The sequence below is a fragment of the Pseudonaja textilis genome, chromosome Z (genome assembly GCF_049901715.1).
Source record: "Pseudonaja textilis isolate UNSWEBS1 chromosome Z, rPseTex1.2, whole genome shotgun sequence".
In the NCBI taxonomy this organism is placed as follows: domain Eukaryota; kingdom Metazoa; phylum Chordata; class Lepidosauria; order Squamata; family Elapidae; genus Pseudonaja; species Pseudonaja textilis.
This window is the reverse complement of record NC_142008.1, coordinates 125436937-125460388: the sequence shown is the minus strand read 5'-3', so window position 1 is coordinate 125460388 and position 23452 is coordinate 125436937. Positions and strand designations below refer to the sequence as shown.

Here is a 23452-nt window from a genome sequence, read left to right as displayed (position 1 = left end):
GGCCTGAGCTGCCCAGGAGATCTACAGAATAAAATAAAAAAATTTAAAAGGGACCTCAGAGGTCTTCTAGCCCATCCCCCCCGCTCAAGCAGGACACCTCTATATGGCATTCCAGACAAATGGGTGTCCAGTCTCTTCTTGAAAGCCTCCACTGATGGGAGACCCTTCCTTGTCTGGGGGAGGGGGCTTCAGCGCCTTCAGCTTCTCTTCTTCCCTCCCTCGCCGTCCTCCTCTTCCAGGCCTCAAGGAAGTCTAATGGGAGCACGTGTTCCAAAAACGAGACTTGCAAATAATAATAGAGAACAGGTAACAGATTATCAGAGTCGGAAGGGACCTTATAGGTCATCTAGTCCAACCCCCCGCCCAAGCAGGAGACCCTACACCAATAATAATAATAATAATAACAACAACAACAACAAGAAGAAGAGGAAGAGGAGGAAGAACAGTTCCTACGTCCGTGGTTAGGATTCCAGCTTTTGAGCTTCCTACTAGCCCCAAAGGCTATGAATCTCACCAAAGATTATCAATAATAATAATAATAATAATAATAATAATAATAATAAAAAATCTGGTTGGTTTTTTTGAAGCCTGGTGGTTGTTTTGTGGTACGAGTTGCAGGGTGTGGACTCCGAATTAGAAATGTAATCGATTAAAACAAATAAATGAAATAACAGGCACAGGTAAATAAAAGAGGGATGGGTGTTTCAGTGTGTGGGGTGGTTTTGGGGGCCAGATGGAGCCCCCCGCCCCGGCATTTCTAGTTCCAGGCCATGTGCAATTTTGGGCCTGCTCCATTCGAGAGACCCCTGTCCTTCCCCCTACTAGGCCGAGGCCTCTCCAGTCAGCCTGGCTGGGGATACTGGGGTTTTGGGGGCAGTTTCTCATGAGGGTGAAACAGGTGGGGGGGCTCAGACCCCCTCCCAGTTTGTACTCCTGTGGTTTTAACTGGGTTGGCTTTTAAGCCAAAGAAGCTTGGGTTCTCCCCTTCCTCCTCTCCACCCCCACCTCGCCATCTTCCCTCAACACCCCCCAAGTCCATTGAACAAAATAAGGGAATGGGGGGGCTTGAGCATAGCCCAAGTAGTCATTTATAATCTCCCCCCGCTCCCCCAAAAACCCCTCTTGAGGCAGAGGGAAGAAGCAATAACAGGGATTGGGGATTATTCAACTTGGTTGACGAAGAAGCTTGGCAGGGCCTTATGGGCTGGGTAGTTGTCCCCCAGGCCTGCAGGAGGCCTGCAGGATGTTTTTTTTTTAGGGGGAGCTTACAAAAAGTGGGGGGGGATCCCAAAGCTTTGCAGCCCCAGATTTGAAGTCTGGGGAAGGGTCTTTATAAAGGTCCATCCTCCAGGATTTTTTTGGGGGGTGGTGTAGGGTCTCCCGCTTGGGCAGGGGGTTAGTCTAGATGACCTATAAGGTCCCTTCCAACGCTGGTATTCTGTTTTTTCTTTCTTTCTTTCTTCCTTTTTTTCTTTCCTTTCTTCCTTCCTTTCTCCATCCCTTCCCTTTCTCTCCTTTCTTTCAGAAATGGGGGTAGGGTCTCCCACTTGGGCGGGGGGTTGGACTAGATGACCTATGAGGTCCTTTGCACTCTGGTATTCTGTTCTTCCTTCCTTCCTTCCTTCCTTCCTTCCTTTCTTTCTTATCCATCCCTTCCCTTTCTCTCCTTTCTTTCAGAAATGGGGGTAAGGTCCCCCCGCTCTGGGCCAGGGTGGTGGTGGGGTTGGACTAGATGACCTTTAAGGTCCCTTCCAACTCTGATTAACTGTTGTTGAAGAAAAGGTAAGGGGGCTTAGAGTTCCCGGGTCCAGGGGGAAGGCGCTGTGCATGAGCAGCCCCCACCCGGGGAAAGAGGAAACCCCACTCCCGTTGCCTGGGACCGGTGGGGAGGGGAAGGGAGGGCTGGCCTCCCCCCCCCCAAAAAAAAAGTCTGGCCCTTGACTGGCTGTTGCTAAGAAAGCCGTCAGCTGGGAGGCAGCAGCGCGGGGAGGGGGGGAGAGAAAGGAAGGGCGGAAGGCGGCCCCCTCCCCTCCCTTCCTCTCTCCCAGGCTCCGCTCTCCGTGGCACAGCTGGAGGGGTAAGGGGGTTGATGGAGATTGTGGGGAGGGGGAAAGGAAGAGAAGAGAAGGGGGAGGAAAAGGAAAAAAAGGGGGTCTTTGTGCCAGGCACGATTCCTGCAGCGAGCATCCCTGCTTCCCTCCCTCCCTCCCTCCTCCCCGCAAAACGGGCCTGCGGGCTGGGGAGCAAAATTTAGGAGGGGGCTGGGGACTGAGCAGCCCCTCCCTCTCTCTCCCCTCCCCATTTGCAAGCCTTGGGGAGGGGAGGGGGTTCCGCCCCAGGGTCCGAGGCGGGAAGAGCAGAGGGAACAGGAGTGGGGGCTGATTCGGCTTCCCCCGAGCAGGGAGGAGGAGGAGGGGGAAATTCAGGGTCTTCCTCTCCCCCCTCCCCAATTTTCCCCTCGCCTTCCTCTCTTGTCGGCTCTATCCGCGTAGTAGCACCGGGTTGGGTGGGGAGGGGGCTGCTCTGGAGGAGGAGGAAGATGGGTCTGGGGGTGCCTCCTGGCTGCTTTCCCAAGGAGGAGGAGGGGGAGGGGGTCGTCCGTGGGTCCTTGGAGGGGAGGGAGGGGGGCGCTTGCCTTGCTTTTGACGTCCCTCCCTACGTGGCTACGAGACGTGTGTGTGTGTGCGCGCGCGCGCGCGTGTGGATGTGTGGCGCGCGTTCGCGACGCGAGTGTCCCTGCAGTGAGCTATGTGTGTCTTTGATTCCCCAGCCCCGAACCCCTAAAAAGCCCTGAAAAGGAGGGGGTGGAGGGGGGACTCCTGGCCACGACCCCCTCCTCCTCCCCTCCTGCATCTGGGCAGTTGTGTGGCCCCCTTTCAATGCCTTCATTGGTGCCCCCCACAAAATCCAGACCAGCCAATAGTCTTTCTTCAAAGGCTTTTCCAGTTCTCCCCCCCCACTCTTTTTGCCCTTGGGGGGTGGGGGGCGTCTTGTATTCCCCCACCCATCATCCCCAGTTGGCTGGGGAGGAAGGTGGAGGAAGAAGAGCAGGGGAAGAGAGGCCCAGCCAGCCCATCTGGAGGGGGGCACCAGGTTGGAGAAGGTACCCCGGTGGTCCCAACCTGGGGACTTCGTCTTCCCCCAAACTGGCGCATACCCCTTTCTTGGTGGTCTGGCCCTTTTGGGGTTTCCCTGCAGTCCTTCCTAGGCCAGCCTCCCTTTCCTCCTCCTCTTCTTCCTCTTTGTCCTTTTTTTCTTCTTCCTCCTCCTCTTCCTTTCACCTCCTCTTTCTCCTCCTCTTCTCTTCTCTTCCTGTTCCACTTTCTCTTTCTCTTCCTCCTCTTTTCCTCTTCTTCCTCTTCCTCTTCTACTTCCACCTTCTTTGTCCTCTTCCTCTTCTCTTCCTCTTTTCTACTTCCTCCTCTTTTTCCTTTTTCCTCTTCCTCTTTTTCCTCTTCCTGTTCCACTTTCTCTTCGTCCTCCTCTCTTCTTCTTCCTCTTCTACTTCCACCTTCTTTGTCCTTCTCTTCCTCTTCCCCACTTCGCCCTCTTCTTTTTCTTTTTCCTCTTCCTGTTCCTCCTCTTTGTATTCCTTTTCCTCTATGTCCTTCCTGTTCCTCTCCCTCCTTTTTCTTCCTCTTCTTCTTCCTGTTCCACCTTCTCTCTGTCCCTCTTCTTCCTCCTTCTCCTCTTCTCTTCCTCTTCTCCACTTCCCCCTCTTATTTTTCCTCTTTCTCATCTCCCTGTTCCTCTTCTCTTTTTCCTCTTCCTTTTCCACTTCTACCTTCTTTTTGTCCTCCTCATCCTCCTCTTCTTCTTCCACTTCCTCTTCCTCTTTTTCTTCTTTCTTTTCTTCCTGCTCTTCCTCCACTTCTCTCCATCTTCCTCCTTCTCTCCATCTCTTCTCTCCAGGACTGTACCCCCACTACCCAACCCCTCCCCCATGATCTCTCAGCGACCCCAACTGGAGCCGTGTTGGGAGTGTGATGGACTGGCAATTGAAAAAATGACGGGAGACGCAGAGAAGACGTCTGAGCAACTGCCAGCCCCGAGAGCCCCCGGGTAGCAGTATTTATTAAGAAAATGCAAGTACAAAATCAAAACAATGACTTCAACATTAGCTCAGCAACATTATCTAGCTAGGCCTTGGCGAAGGTGATAAATTTCCCGTGAGAAAGCAGGGCACCAAAGGTCCCATGGCTCGGATAGATACTGTGAACTCCCACACACATTCCTGGCCTCTGAGCTTTGCAGATAACAGGATCAAACTCTCATCATAAAGACACTACTGCCCTCATGAGGAGCGTTTGTGATACCCCCAGATCTTACAAAGCTGTACAAGAACTTGCAGAATATGATGGATATATTACCACATTCCCTCCTTTTTTATTTTTATTCAAAGATAGGGGGTGTTTCAGTGGCAAAATACACAGTTCCTCGCAAACTTGGTTTCGTACACTTAAGGCTGAGGCACACATTTGAAATAGATTAGGAATACATTGAATACAGCAACATAACATAATAAGTGTAATAACAATTATTACAACTAATTGAAACAATAAACGTAACCATGAGCTGTCAGGAAGCCAATCCCATAGCAAAGCCCAAAGTGACTTATTGAAGCCATCTTTTCCTGCTTCGTGTTCAGCTATGCGGTCTTCCATATCATGAACAGTTCTTGTAATGTTAGGCTCATAATTATGTATAAAAAACACAACAATGTAAATGAATTAAAGCACAAACTCTAACATTATATCTAAAGCATAAAGTAACTTGGCGAATTTCAGACACTTCTTCATTTAACATCTTAATATTCTCAACAGTATCATAAAACATAACAACAGTAAAATTATTTAAAATATGAATATCTCTATAGTTCATAGCTATTCCAAAAGGTGGGTACATGCATACAAAGCTAACAATTAGTTACATTTAAACTCTTTGCTGCAATCCGAACGTCCTTGATGTAGGAATTTTCCTTCCATAAATTATCACCAAGGTCTCTAGTTTTTGAGATAATGGCAGCTCTCCGCCTCCGTATTAGAGTCCGTGGAGGCATAAGACGAATGGAAAAAGAAGTTGTGTAAAGTAACTTAGGCAACTCCAATTGACACCAATATTGTCCATAGTCTGAAACAGAAACATTAAACAGAATCAGAGTTGTAGCACAGGCTGAAGATATAATATCCTTATCAGGTCCCGAGTAAAGAATGTCTTGACCCTTATGCCAGGACCAATATGCTGGAAAAATCAAAAGATGCCGCTTGTTTGCAGATTAATTTAGTCCAATTCCCCAAAGGAACCTGCTGCATACAAGTTGATAATCTCAGATAAGCAGTCATCTTTTCCCAGCTTTCACAGCGCCATGCCTGGACTGCCGGCATCAAGAGAATCAGGAACCACGGAAACACCATCCTGAGAATCAGGAACATCCCTCACTGGCACCTGCGAAGGCGCTTGTGAATGATCAGGCCGGATACATCGACCAGGAACCCAACGAATTTGACCAAGATGTTCTACTGCTGCATAACCACGTCCCCACGTAATCAGCTCAGCGGGAACCCATGCCGGATCCGGAAGGAATCGCACCAACACTCGAGGCCTCACTGCATCTGTAGAAGGGAAGAAAAATGCCTGCTGGCGCGCGCCGCAGGGGGTTACCAGACAAATTTAAAAATTTAAAGTATACAAAGCAAGATTTAAATGATCTTGAATTGCCGGAAGCCCCAGGAGCTTCCCTCCTTTTTTATTTAATTTAGCTAACATGTTCTTGAGCGTGCCATTATGACGCTCCACAATAGCCTGTCCTGTGGAATTGTATGGAATTCCAAATTTATGTTCCACGGACCACTGTTTGCAAACTGATCAAAGACTGTGCTCCGATAAGCCGCACCATTGTCTGTTTTTAAAGTTTGAGGCGTACCAGCGACTGAAAATGTCTTAATGCAATGATTGATGACATGTTTAACCGCTTCACCTCTTTGAGGAGTAGCCATTAGAAATCCTGAATAAGTATCCACAGTCACATGTATATACTTCCAAGGTGCAAATGATGGATACTGAGTAACATCCATTTGCCAAATCATTGAAGGTTTCAACCCCTGGGGTTGACTCCCATAGGAATAGCCGTGCCTTGCTTTGAACAAGTTGGACATTGTTGAATTATGGCAGCAGCTTCTGCAGCAGTAAGCTTGAATTGATGTGCCAACGCTTTAGCATTTTGATGAAAATAACTATGGCTGTCCCATGGCTGGACAGTGAGAACTGAAGTTACAGCACTGTCAGCTTTGGCATTGCCTTGTGATAAAATTCCAGGTAAATTACTATGACTACGGATATGAGCAATAAAACACACATTCATACGCTGCTCCAAACATTCTTGCAACAACAAAAGCAAACGTAGAATATTAGGTGATATTCCAGGAGACAAATAAGAACCTGCTACAAAGGGTAACAAATTATATACATACAAAGAATCCACTATTAGATTAAAATCCTGATTTTGAAAATTTTGAAAAGCCAAAACCACAGCAGCAAGTTCTGCCTGCTGGGCAGACTTCTGCTCTGATGTCACTTTTGTATGCCAAATTCCAGATTTATCTTTCCAAACACAAGCACAAAAAAATTTTTTTTCCTCCATCAGTAAAAACTGTAGGAGCATCTGATATACTGATTTACTGATTTAGGTCACACCCTGTCCCATTGATCTCTCATTTTGCTGACTTTGACCCCCCCCATGAGCCCGACATTGCGCATTAAAATGTCCAGGCTTCCCACAATTAAAAAAAGTTTCTTTTTTAGCATTTCCTGCCCGGAGAGCCAGAACTAAAGTCTCCATGTTAAAAGTCTGACTCCCCACCTTTTGGCAATCTGCGTTAGCCTGATCTACTGCTAACTTCAAAAGCAATTCATTCCGGGCAAATTGATTGTCAATTTGCCTTTCAATAGCCACTTTCAATCTGCTAATGAAATTTTCATAGGGTTCATTGTTTCCTTGTTTGATGTTAGTAAAGGTCTTCTCACCACCTTCGCCGTCAGGGAGAGTCCCTACGGCTTGTAAATTTAACTGTGGGAGAAGAACGAACCCCTCCTCAGGCATTCTATCTCTCTGTTGATTTAAAGCAACGTCCACACCAATTTCTACTGGATTAAGTTGAATCTCCACTCCAAAATCTACCAAATCATCTCCTGATAATTCCCCTCTATTTGTTGCTTCTTGAATAGCTGCAGTAACTGCATCTACTTGAACTCTTAAAGGCAAACTCTTCTCTTCTGACAAAGTATTTTCAGTGCCTGACAGCCCTCTGGATTTATCTGGAGGTGCTGTCGGTGGCAAGCATACGCACCGCATTGTAAGGCGGCAAACCTTCTTCGGGGGTGATAGGAGCGGTTGTTCATGCGTAACTAATGCATCCATAACCACCCTCCAGGTTAACAAAATTGAAGAAGGGGCACGAGGCTCCTCGTGCAAAAATTTCCCTATCTTTCTCCAGCGCCTACTTTAATACTACCTCCTCTGGATAACACGGAATATGTTTCCAAACATACTGTAATAAATCCTCAATTTCTTTCTTTCCTACTTCATGTCCTCTACTATGAACTCCAAACTTAAAACTATTCCCAGCGATCTCTCTCATTTCTCTAAGGTGCTTTGTCTGAGCTTTGAGAGACCTTCCCCCATACTCACGAAAAGAATCTGTCTCCGTCCAGCGAAGAAGATGAGGGCCCAGTCGACGTCCGCGACGATGAGGTATAGGATGCGGGAACGCATAGCTTTCAAGCTATCACGCCAAAACGAGCATAGCCTTCCAAACTATCACGTCGGGTCACCACTTGTGATGGACTGGCAATTGAAAAAATGACGGAGACGCAGAGAAGACGCCTGAGCAACTGCCAGCCCCGAGAGCCCCCGGGTAGCAGTATTTATTAAGAAAATGCAAGTACAAAATCAAAACAATGACTTCAACATTAGCTCAGCAACATTATCTAGCTAGGCCTTGGCGAAGGTGATAAATTTCCGTGAGAAAGCAGGGCACCAAAGGTCCCATGGCTCGGATAGATACTGAACTCCCCACACATATTCCTGGCCTCTGAGCTTTGCAGATAACAGGATCAAACTCTCATCATAAAGACACTACTGCCCTCATGAGGAGCGTTTGTGATACCCCCAGATCTTACAAAGCTGTACAAGAACTTGCAGAATATGATGGATATATTACCACAGGGAGGGGCTCCTTCCCTTGGCAGCCCCCTCCCACCTTGCTCCCCCAGCAGGCCGAGAGGCTCAGGTGGAGGATGAGGAGGCATCCGGGCCTCTCTGGATGCCCACTCTGGGCCCCATGCCCGCTTCAGAGCCGGCGGCTGCCCAGCTCTGGCGGGCATCCAATGTGGCTCTTTCTATTGAAACTCCTGCTTCCGCCTGGAGCCCCCTCCTCCCTCCCGGCCAGCTGCACGGAGAGGCAGCCAACCGCTGGAAACCCCCCTCCCCACAAGGCCCGGAGACGGAGGCAGGGAAGACCCAGGGCTGTGGGGGTGGGTGGGTGGGAAACCCGTGCCCCTCGTGCCCCTGTTAGAAATGGTGTAGGATCTCCTGCCTGGGTGGAGGAGAGGGTTGGACTAGATGACCTCCAGGATCCCTTCTACCTCTCTTATTATTCTCTTAGTCAGAAATTGTGGGAGCTTCATCCCGAAGGCTTTCAAGAAGAGACTGGACTGCCATCTGTCAGAAATGGTGCAGGCTCCCCCGTTTGGGAGGAGAGGGGGGTTGGACTAGATGACCTCCAAGGGCCCCTTCCGACTCTTGTTGTTATTCTGTTATTTAGAAATTGTGGGAGCTTCATCCCTGGAGGCTTTCAAGAAGAGACTGGACTGCCATCCATCAGAAATGGTGCAGGGTCTCTCACTTGGAAGGAGCGGTTGGACTAGATAACCTCCAAGGGTCCCTTCCAACTCTCTGTTAATCTGTTTCTTTCCCCTCGACAAAAGGATGGCTTGCCCTGGTTCACACAACCTTCCTTAAAGCAGGTCAGGCCTCTGACTTGCATAGCTGGTTAAATTTGGGGACGTCGAGTCCCAGGTTTAAAAAAAGAAAAAAAAAGGGTAGTCCTTGGTTTACTTACCACAACGGAACCCCAACCTTTCTATCATTAAGTGAGCGATCAATGAAGGGAGGTTTGCCTCATTTGAGATTGGACTGCCATTTTATCAGAAATGGTGTAGGGTCTCCCGCTTGGGTGGGGGGTTGGACTAGATGACCTGTAAGATCCCTTCCAACTCTGTTATTCTGTTATTCAGAAATTGAGGGAGTTTCATCCCTGGAAGTTCCCAAGAAGAGACTGGACTGCTGTCTGTCCAAAATGGTGTAGGGTCTCCCACTTGAGCGGGGGGTTGGACTAGATGACCTACAAGATCTCTTCGAACTCTGATTATCTGTTATTATCTGTCAACCTTCCCGGCTACAGCTGTTCAGTGAAACCCTGCCTGGGTGAGTGAGGAACCCAGTCAATAAGTGAACCCAATTTCCCCCATCAATAAGTGAACCCAATTTCCCATTTGACTTCTTCAGAAGGTCGGCAAAGGGCATCATGTCACATGTACACACACACACACACACACACACACACCTCAGGACAATGCGACTGTTGTAAATACGAGTCGGTTGCCCAGCGTCTAGATTTTGATCCCCCGGCCATGGTTGTCAAGTGTGAAAAACAGTCCCTTTCCCTCCCCTGCCTCCGTGCCATTGTAACTGAATGGTCAGAAGTAGGGAGGCTTACCTGCATTTTGTAAACCTACCTTCCTTCAGTCTCTGGAACAAATAATAACAGATCATCAGAGTTGTAAGGGACCTTGTAGGTCATCTAGTCGAACCCCCTGCCCAAGCGGGAGACCCTACACCATTTCTGACAGAGGGCAGTCCAATCTCTTCTTGAAAACCTCCAGGGATGAATCTCCCACAACTTCCGAAGGCAACTTCTGTTCCATTGAATATAGAATACCAGAGGTGGAAGGGACCTTGGAGGTCATCTAGTCCAACCCGCCGCCCAAGCGGGAGACCCTACACCATTTCTGACAAATAGCCGTCCAATCTCAAATGAGGCAAACCTCCCTTCATTGATCACTCACTTACCGACAGAAAGGTTGTGGTTGTAAACCAAGGTCTACCCCCCGTTTTTAAAATAAACTCGGTAGTCGATGTCCCCAAATGTAACCAGCTATGCAAGTCAGAGGCCTGACCTGATTAAGGAAGGTTGTGTGAAACAGGGCAAGCCATTATTTTGTTGAGGGGAAAGAAACAGAAACAGATTAACAGATAGTCGGAAGGGACCTTGGAGGTCATCTAGTCCAAGCCCCCGCCCAAGTGGGAGGCCCTACACCATTTCTGACAGATGGCGGTCCAGTCTCTTCTTGAAAGCCTCCAGGGATGAAGCTCCCACAATTTCTGAATAACAGAATAACAACAAGAGTCGGAAGGGATCTTGGAGGTCAAAGAACAGGTGGACTTCAACTCCCAGAATTCCCCAGCCAGCCACGCCTGCATTTCTTTTCTTTTTTTTTCCATTCCCTGGAAGGGAAGAGATTGCAGAGGAAGGGACGATAAGAGAGCAGAGCAGGCCACAGTGGGGACATAGCCCATCTCCCATCAAAAGGAACGCCTCCGTGCCAAAGGATTCTGGGAGTTTGGAAGCCCGCCCACCTTTACATTCCCCCCAGGTTGAAACAAAACAAGAGGATGAATGTCAGAACTGGCGGAGGGTCGGATGTCCTGAGCGATGATGTCATCGTGGCTTACACACACACACACACACACACACACACACCAGCTTTTGCTCCTTCTTCCCAGCCTTTTGCAGAAACTGACTGCGGGCCGGGATCTGCCACCACGACTCTCCGGGTGCCTTTTGTGTGTGTTTGTGTGTATTTGCACAGATGTTAAAGACCCTCATTCAACCATGCTTGCTTGATTTTTTTTCCCTCCTACTCCCTAGAGTGGAGAGATTGCGGAGGAAGGGATGACAAGAGAATAAGCAGGCAGAGAGTTGAAGTCTTAGCAAAGCTGGCTTGGGGATTCTGGGAGTCAGAGTCCGCCAGTCTTAAATCAGGGGTCCTCAACCGTGGCCACTTTAAGACTGGTGGACTTCAACTCCCAGAATTCCCCATTCAATTAGCCTGTTTTTTTCTCTCCTACTCCCTAGAGCAGAGAAAGGGATTACAAGGGAGTAAGCAGGCATAGAGTTGAAGTGCAGCGAAGGTGGCTGGGGAATTCTGGGAGTTGAAGTCCACCAGTCTTAAATCAGAGGTCTCCAACCTTGGCACCTTTAAGACCTGTGGACTTCAAGTCCCAGAATTCCCCATTCAACTATGCCTGCTTTCCCTCCCACTCCTACTCCCTAGAGTGGAGAAATTTCGGAGGAAGGGATGAGAAGAGAGTAAAGCAGGCATAGAGTTGAAGTCTAGCAAAGCTGGCAGGGGAATTCTGGGAGTTGGAGTCTACCAGTCTTAAAATTGCCACGGTTGGAGTCCCCTGGCTTTAGTTCTCAGCTTTGTAGTAGATAAAATCATGGGAGTGGAAGTCCACATGTCTTAAAAGTTGCTGGTGGGGGAATTCTAGGAAGTGAAACCCACATGTCTGAAAGCAGCCCGGCTGGAGAATTTTGGGACTTGAAGTCCATACATCTTAAAGTTGTTAAGGTTGACGAAGGAGGTCTAAAGGAGCAATTGACCAGGGAATAGAGCTGGAAGGGACCTTGGAGGTCTTCTAGTCCACCCCCCCAGCTCAAGCAGGAGAACCTAACCCATGTCAGGCAAGTGACTTGTCCAGTCTTCTTAAAAAAATCCCCAGGGATGGCAGTGCCCACTCCTCTAAAAATGAGTCTTTGGGACCCTGCAAGGCCTCCTGCTCCAAGAGGCTGCGCTGGCAAAGACTCATTTGTGGCGGAGTTTGGGGGAGAGAAAGAAAGACTTCTGCGGCTTCTGCTGCTTTCCTTGCAAGAAGCCAAAAGTCTCCTCTCCCCGAGAACGGAGCTGGAGATCCCAAATAATGAAATGGGGTGAGGAATTTCCCTGCAGACTTTTGGGGGGAGGGGTTTTCCCAGGGGCTCCAGTCCATGGGATTTAAAATGATGAGTTTGGTGGTCCCTTGAGGTCCAAAAGGTTGGTGACCCCTAGACTAGATGATGTCCGAGGTCCCTTCCAGCTCTGTTATTCTGTATTCTGTAGTCCGAATTCTAATCTTCTGGGCCTCCATTGAAGCGGGCCGGGGACCAACCAACCAACCTGCCTGGGAGTCTTGGCTAGGGCCTGGCACACTTGGCCAGCCATGTGATGCCAACCCAGCCAGGACCCCTTAGACACAGCTCCAAAATTATTGGAAAAGATAGAGACATATGGTGAGGTGGCTGGTTTGAAAATAAACGAAGATAAAACAAAGATTTTGACAAAGAATATGCTATTAAGACAAAGAGAAGAACTGGCAGACCTGTTGAAAATTCAAGTCACGAATAAGGTTATGTATTTGGGGATACATTTGACATCAAGATGTAGTACATTAAAAGAGAACAATTATATTAAACAACAGATAGCGTTAGACTTGATGAAATGGGAGAACTTACAATTGTCATTAATAGGGAGAATCTCAACAATCAAGATGAATATCCTACCCAGAATCTTATACTTGTTTCAAACAATACCAATTAGGCTTGGAAAAGACTATTTTGAAGATTTAAATAAAATTGTGTTGAAGTATGTATGGCAAGGCAAGAAAGCGAGAATAAAGTTAAAACTTTTACAAGATGCTAGAATTAGAGGAGGATTTGGTTTGCCTAATTGGGAGTTGTACTATCAAGCTGCAAATTTGATGTGGACTAAGGAATGGATAACATTAAGAAAGACTAGACTGTTGACACTAGAAGGACATGATTTGTTGTTGGGCTGGCATGCTTTTCTATGGTATAAGGGAACTAAAACACAGGGCTATTTTAGAAGACATCATATATGGGAGTCTTTGTGGTTAAATTGGGAGAAGATTAAAAGACAATGTTATTTGAAAATTCCAGTTTGGTTATCGACTATTGAAGCATTTTCCTATCCTATAATTTATAAGAAGGAACAAACAGTTAGATATGGGGAAATATTGGATGAAAAGGGTGAACTTAAATCGATGCAAAATTTAGAGGAACAAGGTATAAAGATGAATTGGTTTTCATATGCGCAAATACACTCAAGGTATGATGAAGATTTTAAAACAGAAGGATTCTATGATAAATTGACTGACTTAGATAAGATTTTGACAGGTACTGATGAAAACGTGATTAAAAAATTATATGGTTACTTATTGGGAATTAAGCTAGAGGAAGAACAAGTTAAAGAAACTATGATTGCTTGGGGGAACAATTTTGGATATGGGATTGATTTAGAGAAATGGCAAAAATTGTGGTCTCAAAATTACAAAATGACAATGTCAACAGCATATAAAGAAAATATGTATAAGATGTTTTATAGGTGGCATTTTCCCCCCACAAGAATAGCAAGAATGTTCAAGAATAAATCCGAAAAATGTTGGAAATGTCATCAGATACCTGGCTTATATTACCATATGTGGTAGACTTGCGAGGACGCTAGAAAATATTGGACTAAAATTTGCATGTGGTTGGAAAAAATGACAAAGAAACACATAGATTTGAAACCAGAGATTTTTTTATTGGGAATTTTACCTGACATATATAGTAAAGATTTGAAATACCTGATTGTAAATGTATTAACAGCGGCTAGGATTGTATTTGCTAAAAATTGGAAAAATGAGAAAATACCATTACAGGAGGAAATCATTAAGAAAATATTGGAATGTGCTGAAATGAGTAGATTGACATTTGAAATTAGAGAACAAGAGGATAAACAATTTTATAAAATTTGGGACCTTTTTTATCAATGGTTAGATGATAAAACACAATAACAGAATATCTACAATTTCAGAAAATAATGAATATATAAAGATTTTTTTTTGATATATTTATAAAATGTTTTTAGGATAGATTTGGTAGGATTATATGAATTGTTATAAAATAAACTAAGTAAAATATAGTTAACTCACAAAGTATGAATGAATAAAATTACAGTCAAATGATTGTTTAATAGTGATACTAGGGTATTTAATCTTTGATTGATAATATGAGTTATCATGTAATGTAATTGTAATTGAGACTACGAAATGGATGCACAAAAAATTGGTAAACCAACCGACACACTGCTTGTATATTTATGAAAGAAAGCTGGATGTTTTTATGTTTTGTTTGTTTTTGTTTGTCTTTAAAAACCAATAAAATTGTTTTTTTTTTTAAAAAAAAATCAGGATTTCTCAGCCGTGGCAGAGCGCTGACTTTTAAGAGGGTTCAAGGTGCTAGTCCACAGTGATCCCAGATACAACTGCAGGGGCCTTCCCCCCAACTTGCCACTTTTTGTGACAACAGGGCTGGGGGAAAAAAAGTGACTTATGACCGATCCTCGCGCTGACGACCGTCGTAGCGTTTCCCCCTGTTCCCTGCAGTTGTGCGATCGCCATGCTTGGTGGGCTGACTCATATTTATGACGGCTGTGGTGAAACACGCGATGTCCCTCCCCTTCCCCAGATTCACTTAACAACTGGGCGACCCACTTAATGTCTTGCAGCGGTTCAGAGGTGCGAAAACCATGATTTCATTGTTGCAAAAATGCAAATTATACCCCACTAACCAAGGAGAGAAGCAACCTAGAACGAAGGAGCAATTTTCCTGGCAGTGAGAACAATTCACCCGTGGAACTGCTTGCCACCAGACATTGGGTCTGCTCCATCATTGGAGGTTTCCAAGAAGGGATTGGACACCGTTTGTCTGGAATGATGTAGGGTCTCCTGTTTGAACAGGGGGTTGGACTAGATGACCCCCCAAGGTCCCTTCCAGCCCTATGTTTCTATGATCTTGGGCAGGGGGTTGGGCTAGAAGACCTCTAAGGTCCCTTCCAGCCCTATGTTTCTATGATCTTGGGCAGGGGGTTGGGCTAGAAGACCTCCAAGGTTCCTTCCAACTCTGCTATTCTGTATTATATTCTGTAGACTCCCTAGGTGTGTCACAGGTGGGGGGGTGAGGTCATGTTCCCCTCCCCTGCAGATCCCCACAGCTTAGTAGGACCCCCCCTCAGAAGTCCCTAATTGAGCCCCGGAACCTTTGTCGTGTTGTGTGTTTGTTGTGATGCAGGGATGCAGAAGCTGGAAGGAAAACGTCTTTTTTCTGTTAGATTCTTAAGAACGGGAAAAAAATAAGGTTTTGGTGGGATTTGGAAGATTAAGTTTTCAAACTTGGTCGCTTTAAGACAGGTGGACTTCAACTCCCAGAATTTCCCATTCAACCAGGCGTGGTTTTTTTTTTTTCTTTCCGTCCTACTCCCTAGAGTGGAGAGATTCCAGAAGAAGGGATGACAAGAGAGTAAGCAGGCAAAGAGAGTTGAAGTCTTAGCGAAGCTGGCTGGGGAATTCTGGGAGTTGAAGTCCACCAGGCTTAAAGGGGCCACGTTTGGAGACCTCTGCCCTAGAATGGAGAGACCGCAGAGGAAGGGATGACAAGAGAGTAAGCAGGCATAGAGTTGAAGTCTAGCGAAACTGGCTGAGGAATTCTGGGAGTTGAAGTCCACCAGTCTTAAAGTTGCCAAGGTTGGAGACCCCTGGTTTAGTTGACCTCAGCTTTGTAATAGATAAAACCATGGTTGGCGGCCTATGTCAGCCCAGCATGATGGTTTCTGGAGTCAACAAGCACTCAGAGCAACGCGGGGCAACAGATTCTTCTGAATTTTTTTTTTGCATCAACCTCCCACGGCCGGGAAATCCGAAGAATAAATTTCAAGGCAGATCTATAACTTTCTGGCAGATCCACCATATCAAATATCGAGACGGGTTTTCTTCGTTGCAACCTGTCCCTTCCAAGCTCTTACAGCCAATCCTTGTTTTACAACCGTTCGGGATTAGGAAGAGTTAAGTTTTCAACCTTGGCAACTTTAAGACTGGTGGACTTCAACTCCCAGAATTCCCTAGCCAGCTTCTCAAGTGTAGAGAAGCTGGCTGGGGAATTCTGGGATTTGAAGTCCGCCCATCTTAAAGCATCCATGTTTGAAAGACACCCATGTAGAATGAACAGGTTTTCTTCCTTGGCATAAAAGCCAGGGGTCTTTCAAACTTGGCAAGTTTAAGACTTGTGGACTTCAACTCCCAGAATCCCTGAGCTTACATGGACTGGAGGAGGAATTCTGGGAGTTGAAGTCCACAAGTCTTAAAGTTGCCAAGTTGGAAGATCACTGCCATAAAGGCACTTGCCCTGTCCTGCTGAACTGCAACTCCCAGCAATCCCTGCCAGCCTGACCCTGAAGGAAGTTGGGAGTTGCAGTTTAAAGAGCTGGTCAGGTTTGAAGTCCATAGACAACCTGATGCATTCGTCCATTCCGGTTTTTTTTTAAACCCTGGATTATGGGTGTTGAAATCCTGCCCACTGGGCAGGGGAATGCTCTTCTCAGCCATAGAGCTTGCAAAGTCTCTAGATGGCCTGCTGTGCCAGCTTATGGGAGCAGGTTGTGGTCCTGAATGGGGTGACCATGGTTGATGTGTTGAGACTGTGATGACCATGGTTAATGTGTTGAGACTGTGATGACCATGGTTGATATGTTTGAGCTTTGGGTGACCATGGTTGATGTATGTTAACCTTGGATGACCATGGTTGATGTGTTTGAGCCTTGGGTGACCATGGTTGATATATGTGAGCCTTGAATGGGCCTGATTGATATGTTTGTGAGCCTTGGATTACCATGGTTGATGTGTTTGAGCCTTGAATGACTATGGTTGATGAGTTTGAGCTTGGGTGACCATGGTTGTTGTATGGGGTGACCATGGTTGATGTGTTGAGACTGTGATGACCGTGGTTGATGAGTTTGAGCTTTGTATGACCATGGTTGATGTGTGTGAGATTTGAGTGACCATGGTTGATGTATGTGAACCTTGGATGACCATGGTTGATGTGTTTGAGCCTTGGATGACCGTGATTGATATGTGTGAGCCTTTGATGATCATTGTTGATGTGTGTGAACCTTGGGTGACCATGGTTGATGTGTGTGAACCTTGGGTGAGCATAGTTGATGGGTTTGAGCCTTGAATGACCATGGTTGATGTGTTTGAGCCTTGGATGAGCCTTGATTTGTTTGAGCCTTGGTTAACCATGGTTGATGTGTGTGAGCCTTGTATGACCATGATTGATATGTGTGAGCCTTTGATGACCATGGTTGATGTCTGTGAACCTTGGGTGACCGTGATTGATATGTGTGAGCCTTTGATAATCATGGTTGATGTGTGTGAGCTTTGGATGACAGTGGTTGATATGGGTGAGCTTTTGATGACAGTGTTTGATGTTTATGAACCTTAAGAAAGCCATGGTTTATGTGTGTGAGCCTTGGATAACCATGGTTGATGTATTTGAGCCTTGGTTAACCATGGTTGATATATGTGAGCCTTGAATGAGCCTGATTGATGTGTGTGAGTCTTGAATGACCATGGTTGATTTGTTTGAGCCTTGGATGATCATGTTTGATGTATGTGAAACTTGGGTGACATGTTTGATGTATGTGAGCCTTGGTTAACCATGGTTGTCTGTGAGCCTTGAATGAGCCTGATTGATGTGTGTGAGCCTCAAATAACCATGGTTGATGTAGGTGACCCTTGGATGACCATGATTGATATGGGTAAGCTTCGGATGACCACGGTTGATGATTGTGTGAATCTTGCAAGACCACAGATGGAGTTGTGCGAATCTTGGAAGACCATGAGTGATGCCTCAGTGAATCTTGGGTGACCACGGAGGAAGTCCGGGTGAGTCTTGAAGACCATACAAGATTCTTGTGTGAACTTCGGAAGATCCTGGATGAAACGTGTGTGAATCTTTGCAGGCCATGGACAACGCCTCTGTGAGTATCAGAAGACCATGGCTGTTGTGTGTGTGTGTGTGTGTGCGCGTGTATATCTCCTCCATCCATGGTGTCGTCGTCTTCTTCCTTCCTCCTTCCCATCTCCTCTTCATTTTTCTCCATCCCATTAATCCAGAGGTTTCCAAACTTGGCCACTTTAAGACTTGTGGACATCAACTCCCAGAATTCCCCAGCCAGCTTCACTAAGACTTCAACTCTGTATGCCTGCTTTCTCTCTTGTCATCCCTTCCTCTGCAATCTCTCCACTCTAGGGAGTAGGAGGGGAAAAAAACAGGCATAGTTGAATGGGGAATTCTGGGAGTTGAACTCCACCAAGTCTTAAAGTGGCCAATGTTGGGGGACCCCTGTATTCATCCATCCATTCCTCCCTTTGGCTCTCCCCTCCCATGAAGTCCCAGGTGTGGATCGCTGCTTCCTCCTCGTCCCTCCCCCAATCCCTTCCCCTGTCCGCCCCACCCCCTCCCAGCTCCCTCTCTCTGGGCCTTTGGATTCTCCCAGACACAATTTGGTACTAATTACACGTTTCCTACTCCTAATTGCCACATTGTGAACAATCAACAAAATAACTCCAATTTTATTTAATTAAAGACGGGGAGAATTTGGTACGGTGACGCCAAGGAGGTGGGAAACAGAAGGCCACAGCCCTCTGCGGAGGAGGAGGAGGAGGAGGAAGGCCCGACGTGGGGCCTGGGGTACCCAAACAGAGTGTCTGGTCTGCAGGCCGTCCTTGACTTAATGTCCATTTGTTTACATTCGCTCAGTCTCACTCTATGGAGACAGAGCCTCCTCCGTAGACGTTCCTTTAGCAAGTGGTCAAAGTTACAGCGGGTTCAGAGGGGGGGTAAAACCCTGTTTATGACCAGTCCTCAGACTTACGGCCGTTGTAAGTATGAACATTTAGAGCGGCGTGTAGTCCAGAACGGGTGCAGCGTCCCATGATTCCCCCCCCCCACGCCTGCTTCCAACACGCAAAGTCAACAGGGGAAGCCGGAGTCACTTAACAACAGTGTGGCTCACTTAACGACCAGAACCATTTGTTTAATGGCCCAGAAAAAGAAAAAAAGGTCGTCAAATGGGACCAAATGCCCTGAACAAAATTCCCTTGCTTGGCAACGATGAGCTGAGGCCCCAGTGCGGTCATAAGTCGAGGACACCCTTGTACGGCAGGAGTCCTTGAATGGCCACGGCGATCCGCTTAACAACGGTTAGAGGTGATCCTGGAGCTTGGGACATCTCTTCAGGAGAGTCTCCTCCTGGTGTCCTCAGGGCAGAAGAAGCAGCCACTTGGACATCTCGAGATCTCCACATCTCCTGGGATGTCCCCATGCAGTGACAACTGAGGTGGAGGGCGCCCTTTCCCCGAAACAGGTCGAGTTATGGGTTCTCCTTGGATTGGAGACACCTTAGCTCTCCTTTCATCCTTCTTTCTTCTTGAGGGACCTTGGAATCCTGTAGGTCAGGGGTCCCCAAGCACTGGGCCCCGGACCGGTACCGGTCCGTGGATCATTTTCTACTGGGCCACCGGTTTGCTGGGCGCCACCATCTTGTTTCGACAGACATGATATTCTTCGGAATTCTGATTTTTTGGGGGAATCAGTCCCGCCCCACCCTTTCCCCCTCTTTCTTCTCCTCCTTCCGCTCCCCTCGGAGGCCCCCTGAGTCAGGAGTTGCTACTGCCCAGCGCGGCTCCACGCGGCTCCAGTCCCGCGTTGCCTCAGGAAGGAAAGGCAAAAAGGAAGAGCCGCGGCTGCGCTTTGCAAAGAGGACTGGCGAAGGCGAAGTGGTTTTGCAAACGATTCCTGGCCGCCCAGATGTAAATAAACGGTTTTTGTCCCAGAAGCCCATTCTCACAAGTTTAAAAGGCTCATGTAATAATATGCCTTTCTCTCTCTCCCCCCAGCCCCCCAACGGGGCGCGCTTCAACGACTCCTCAGGCCGCTCTCGCTCTTTCAAAAGTGTGAGGGAGGAGTCAGTTGCAGAAAAAACCGAGCCAAGGAGCGGGGCCCCATTTGCAACTGCAAGGCTAGTGGCGGGCGGAGTGGGGGGTGGAGGGGAAGAAGACTATTATTCCTGTTATTCTCGCGTTGTGGGGATAGTGAGTGGGTGTTTGAGTGGGTGTTCTGTGTGTGGGTGGGCGTGCACGCACGCTGATGCCGGGCAAGAGCTGCCTTTGGGGTTATAGAGCTTCCGCCTCTCGCTGAACTACTCGCGCCAGACGCAAAAAAGTTCTCTGTGGGGAGGAAAGTGGACCCACGTCATGCCCCTGGTCTCTTCTCTCCCCCAGCTGTCAGGTGCCTGCGCGATCAGCCCGGAGGAGCCCTGCCGCCTTTAGCCTGCAGCTCAGAGGATCTCATGCAGGGGGGGCGAGGAAGAGCCCAAAAGCACCAGTTGAGGCTTCCGTGCAGGGAGGGCGCTGGGGAAGACCTGGAGGGGAGGTGGGGGGAGAGGAAATGCCTTGTCATGTGTGCTGATGCCGGTACCGGGCCGCGGATCATTTTGTGATCCCGCTACCGGACCGTGGCACAAAAAAGGTTGGGGGCCACTGCTGTAGGTGGTCCTTGGGATGCTTTTGGTTAAGGTGGACTCCACGGTGGTGGTCTTTTACTTCACCCTACGGCCTGGTGGGGATGTACTCTTGGGTTCCTCATGAAGACATGGGCCTTCCCTCTTCTTCCTGGGAAATAGAACCCGGTGAGATGCTCGCCTACTGTTGCTTCAGAGTCTTCTTGGAAGTCCACCACCAGAACTTGGCCTGAACATTAAACCCTCCTCCTACACTTCTGCTCCCCCCAGACTGTTTTCCAAAATGAGTTTTGGGGTTGGGAGACTTGGGGTGGGTGGGAAGGTGAGTCCCAACTGATCTCCTGGAGACCTCTTCAGCAGAGATGGAGGTTATTTTTTGTTCTTGTTTTGGACCATTGGGTCCACCTTGCTCCTACCTGTTGCCTTTTTCTCTTCTTACTTCTGGTTGACCCACAACTTCCCTTGTCTCTCTTCTTCTTCCTCCCTGAACCTCTAGGTGCCTCTCTCGGACTGGCTGGCTGGCCGTTGAGGTGCTCCACACCCACCATGGAATGCAACAGATGTCCTATCTTGGCCAGAACATTTTGGGGGTTCTCCTGCTAGGACGGCCTGATTTCCTCAACTTCTGGGCTCGGCCTGCAACTTCTCTGGCCTACTTCCTCCTCTTCCTCCTCTGCTGGTGCTTCTCCTCGGGTTGGCCGTACCTGACTCTTTCTCTCCTCCCCTCCCCCCTTGTGAAGGACCTCCAGCCTGGCACCTTCTCTGGCCACCATGTTCCTCTCACCTCTGCGCTTCGTCTGCCGGTTGCTGAACATCCGGCCGGGTTCTGCCCTCCTCTTTTGGTTGCTGGGCCTGGCCTTGCGCCCGTTGCCCCTCTCGGGCCAGAAGCCTGAAGACAAGTACCCCATGGTACCCACCAATTACGGCAAGCTGCGTGGCATCAAGAAAGGCCTGAACAACGAGATCCTCGGCCCCGTGGTACAGTACCTTGGCATCCCCTACGCCACGCCGCCCGTCGGTGAGCGCCGCTTCCAGCCGCCTGAGGCACCAGCTTCCTGGTCCGAGGTGCGCAATGCCACGACGTTTGCCCCGGTGTGCCCGCAGAACATCCATGGTATGCTACCCGCCATCATGCTGCCGGTTTGGTTCACCGACAACCTGGAGATCGTGGCCAGCTACGTCCAGAACCAGAGTGAAGACTGCCTGTACCTGAACGTCTACGTCCCCATGGAGGATGGTAAGCGGCGGGCAAGCGGGTGGGCACGGTAGTGTTGTTGGTGGGTATTTAGCACCCTTCTCGCGTCCCGCTGGACATCCAGAGGGGTCTTCCCTACCGAAGGCACACACCCCCTCTTCTTTTCTCTCGATTTCTGTCCCTGTTTGAATTTGTCCCACATCTGCAACCTGACCCAGCGTGCCAACTGCGCCCCTTCTTCGCCCAAGGTGTGCCCACCTCAATTTTTCTTGGGAGGGAGGAAAAGGGGGCACAAACAGTTTTCTTCCAGCGGGCCAACGAAGCCCCCTGCAATGACCCAAAGGGGCATTGCCCAAAGGCAACCCAATCAGATAATCCCTTTATTAGCTCCAACTTTGCCCCCGATGTCCTGGTTACCTGGTTACTTTCTGGGCCGGAGAAAAGCTCTCCCAGCAGAGATTCAAGTCCAAAACATGGTCAACAAAAACAGTAACTTAAAGTCCAATCAAGATGACCTACAAGGTCCCTTCCTATTCAGATGATCAGGAGAAGGAATTCCAGAAGTAATTCAACCCGCAACGCAGAGAAGCAAAGCCAACCCAGGATAAACTACCCGTTTGCTCCCAGTGAACGCCACTCTCAGTTTGCATCTCTTTTCAACTCTCTTCCTAATGAAGGGAATCAGGGCCCTTTCCTCCCCTGTAAGCCAGGCAAACCACCCCCCTTGCTCCCTTCTCCATTCCTCCCTGCGTTCCTCTCCTAGGATGGAGAGGGGGTGGGTGGGCCTGGGTCTTCCTCTGCACGCCCTCTCCCTTGTTCTACCTCTTCCCTGCTCTGCCCAGCTGGACTTTGCTCTTACCCAGTTTCCTCCACAGCTAACGGAGCCCTGCTCCTGCTCCCTGTCAGCTGTTTCGTCTTCCTCCTTGGATTCGGAAAATGAGGGTCTTTCTCTCTCTCTCTGTAAATGGAAACTACTGGTTGAGAGCTGAAAAACACGGAAATATAGGGCAGGATAGGGCGGGGCCAGATGATTGTCGGTGATACCGGTTCGCAAGAACCAGTCTGAACCGGCAGCATCCCACCAATTGGGTCAGGGGGAGGTGGCAAGGTGGTGCCCCAAAAGGCAGGAGGTCTCGTTCTTTGGGGTATCTGGGGTGGGGCTTGCAAAAGAACAGATCATCCGAGTCGGAAGGGACCTTGTAGGTAATCTAGTCCAAACCCCCGCCCAAGCAGTGAGACCCTACACCATTCCTGACAGATGGTAGTCCAGTCTCTTCTTGAAAGTGGGGGTGGTGGAGACCCCCTCCCTAAAGGAAGGAAGCTCGGGCTTGGCCAGTTTGGGTCGGTTTGGGACCCCTTCCTCTCCTTTTCTTCAGCCCAATCTCTATGGTCCTGGAGGACCCACAACCTTCTGGAGGAGGTTTCCCCAGCACACCCGAAAACCTGTGGGTTTTCCTGGCCATCCTTGACTTAACGACCATCCGAAGTTACAACGGCATTGAAAAAGCCGCGACCAAGGACCATTTTCCCACACTTCACGCCCGTCCAAATTCCGAGGCTTGGCAACTGGCCTGTTGCAGTGTCCCGGGAAAGGGGCTGGGTGAGGCGTGCGTCCCTTCCGACGAGCAAAACCAAGGGGAGAGGATTCGCTTAATGACTGTGGGGTATGGTACTAACTTAACAAACCGCCGGTGCTTCATTTTGCGACGGTGGCCAGGAAAAGGTCATAAAACAGGGCTTGAA

The 23452-nt window shown here is 48.4% G+C and overlaps 2 protein-coding genes across 2 annotated transcripts in view; one reads left to right on the top strand and one right to left on the bottom strand.

Moving 5' to 3' along the window:
* The window catches only part of NLGN2 (neuroligin 2), a 152917-nt gene that overhangs the window by 18069 nt on the left and 111396 nt on the right, over positions 1–23452 (top strand). Inside the window, 1 exon segment of the mRNA XM_087917732.1 lies at positions 21011–21751. Within this exon segment, the coding sequence (XP_087773858.1) occupies positions 21286–21751 (466 nt within the window). The 5' untranslated portion in view covers positions 21011–21285.
* Positions 1–23452, bottom strand: part of LOC113451819 (nucleotidyltransferase MB21D2-like) — a 93434-nt gene that overhangs the window by 36383 nt on the left and 33599 nt on the right. The window lies entirely within an intron of this gene.